Source organism: Trachymyrmex cornetzi, unplaced genomic scaffold (assembly GCF_001594075.2).
Source record: "Trachymyrmex cornetzi isolate Tcor2-1 unplaced genomic scaffold, Tcor1.1 scaffold858, whole genome shotgun sequence".
NCBI lineage: Eukaryota > Metazoa > Arthropoda > Insecta > Hymenoptera > Formicidae > Trachymyrmex > Trachymyrmex cornetzi.
The window spans coordinates 1-2170 of NW_017300199.1; the positions used below are offsets into that span (position 1 = coordinate 1).

General features: G+C 48.7%; 1 protein-coding gene across 1 annotated transcript; it reads right to left on the bottom strand.

Annotated features, from left to right (window-relative positions):
* Window positions 1-1040: 1040 nt before the first annotated feature.
* LOC108769132 (uncharacterized) lies at window positions 1041-1814 on the bottom strand. Its single transcript, XM_018519953.1, has one exon. It carries the CDS (start codon window positions 1812-1814, stop codon window positions 1041-1043), a length of 774 nt encoding a protein of 257 aa, XP_018375455.1.
* Window positions 1815-2170: the final 356 nt, after the last annotated feature.

The window sequence follows — 2170 nt, forward strand, 5'->3', positions numbered from 1 at the left end:
CTCCAGGTGCTTCAAGTGTTCTTCTTCTGTGCTGGAGGCGATCAGGATATCGTCGATGTACGCGTAGCAGTAATCTAAGCCATGCAGTACCTCGTTTATAAACCTTTGAAAGGTTTGTGCCGCGTTTCGAAGGCCGAATGGCATGTACCGAAACTCAAAAAGTCCGAATGGTGTGGTAATTGCTGTTTTGGGGATGTCGTCCGGATGCACCGGGATTTGATTATATGCTCGTATCAAATCCAGCGTGGAGAAAATATTCTTTCCGTTTAACGAGTGCGTAAAATCCTCGATGTGAGGTATAGGGTACTGATCAGGTACCGTTCTTGCGTTGAGTTTTCGGTAATCCCCGCAAGGTCTCCAGGTATTCTCCTTTTTGGGAGCCATATGTAATGGTGCGGCCCACGGACTTTTGGAAGGCTGGATAATTCCTTCTTCTAACAAGAGATTGAATTCTGCTTTTGCTGCCTTTAATTTGTCGGGTGCTAGCCTGCGTGGTCTGCATGCTTCTGGTGGACCACTCGTGGTCTTGATGTAGTGCATGGTTGAGTGCGGCTGTTGCTGTTGATGTCTCCCTGGGGATTGTGTAATTTTGGGGAACCGTGTCAATAATTGATGATAGGGAGTGTTTCCTATCATGGATTTTATTGACAACAGTTCTTTTCTATTTGCAGTCCCATTTGCTTTGAGTCCAGTTTTTGCGTCGACTAGTTGCCCTTGCTTCATGTCCGGTAGGAGAGCGAGGAAATCGGATCCTATAATCGGGGTAGTTACGTCGGCTACCATAAAGCGCCACAGAAAAGCACGGCGTAATCCGAGATTAGGTTGCAAAGCGATGAACCCGTATGTTGATATGGTAGACCCATTTGCAGCAAAGAGTACGGGAGAACTAGATGATCGTCGTCCTCGAATCATTGTTCGTGGATAGACGCTGACGTCGGAACCGGTGTCTATGAGGTACCGCGTTTTGTCTACGCGGTCCGTGACGAATAAGCGGCAGAATCTCGGGCTTGAGCCGTTTGCCGCCACCAACGGGTGCCCATCTAGTTTTCCGCTTCCTTTTTAAAGTTACACGGCTGTGTGCACTTCTTGGCTTTTTCTTTAAAGCGTCGGTGATAGAAGCACTTGCCTTCCTCTTCTGTTTTTCCCCTGGAGCGACTTCGAGAGCGTTCACGCACTTTTCTTTGCGTGTGTGTACGCGAGAGTTGGCCTTTTAAGCTAGCCACTTGCTTGGTTAATTCTCGAATCTGCTGCTCCATGTTCGCTGGTTGAATACTGGTGACGGTCGTTGCTCTGCAGGAAACTTCGTGGATTTTGTCCGCCTGTTCTGCTACTTCGTCTAGCTTATCCGGGGATCTGGTAGCCAAGATTGCTTGAAGCTGTGATGGTAGTCTGCCCATCCACAGTGTTCTTAACAATTGCTCCGGGATGGCTGAGTTGGCTAGGGCTTGCAAGTGTCGCAGGAACTGAGAAGGCCTGCGATCGCCCATTTCCTCGTGTTCCAGTAATTGGCGTATCTGTTGTTCTTGTGACAGCGATAGCCGTTGTATCAGCGCCTTCTTGATATTCTCGTATTTGTCGTGCTCAGGGGGCTTGGTGATCAAATCCTTGATCTCTTTCGCATGCTTCGTTTCTATATGCGAAAGAACGTAAGCGTATTTCGTGGCGTCGGCCGTAATACTACCGAGGGTGAATTGTCCCTCTAATTGTGCGAACCATAGCTCGGATTCGTCTGCCCAGAAAGGCGGTATTTTCAGTGCTACCCGATGTATATGCTCGCTTCCTCCGGTTTGCGGAGGATCTGGTGTGTCCGTCATAGTGTACTGAGGAAGATCACGTCGGGGTCACCACTTTTATGGACGGGTACCGCTGAATAACTGGTGTATCCACAAATAAAAATATAGTGTGATCTTTATTCAAAATTCTCTTTGTACACTATGTACAGAGGTACCTTTCGGTACTATGACGAATGCTTTATATGGCGCTTTGCGGCGCGTGTACGTTGAGTGTAAGTGTATTTATTCACTGCGTCCGTGTCGGATCCCAACGGCTGTTGCTGTTTCTTCAATCTCGGGTTGATGCGTTTAGTCCTCTTTTGGTCGGCCAGGTTCCTTGGCTTCTGCGGTGTCCTTGGCAGCGGACTGCTGCGTCCTTACAGCTCCTTCAGCTGCGG

Bases quoted from the DNA above. Each gene is read 5' to 3' on its own strand.
- LOC108769132 (XM_018519953.1), bottom strand. From the start codon at position 1,814: ATGACGGACACACCAGATCCTCCGCAAACCGGAGGAAGCGAGCATATA.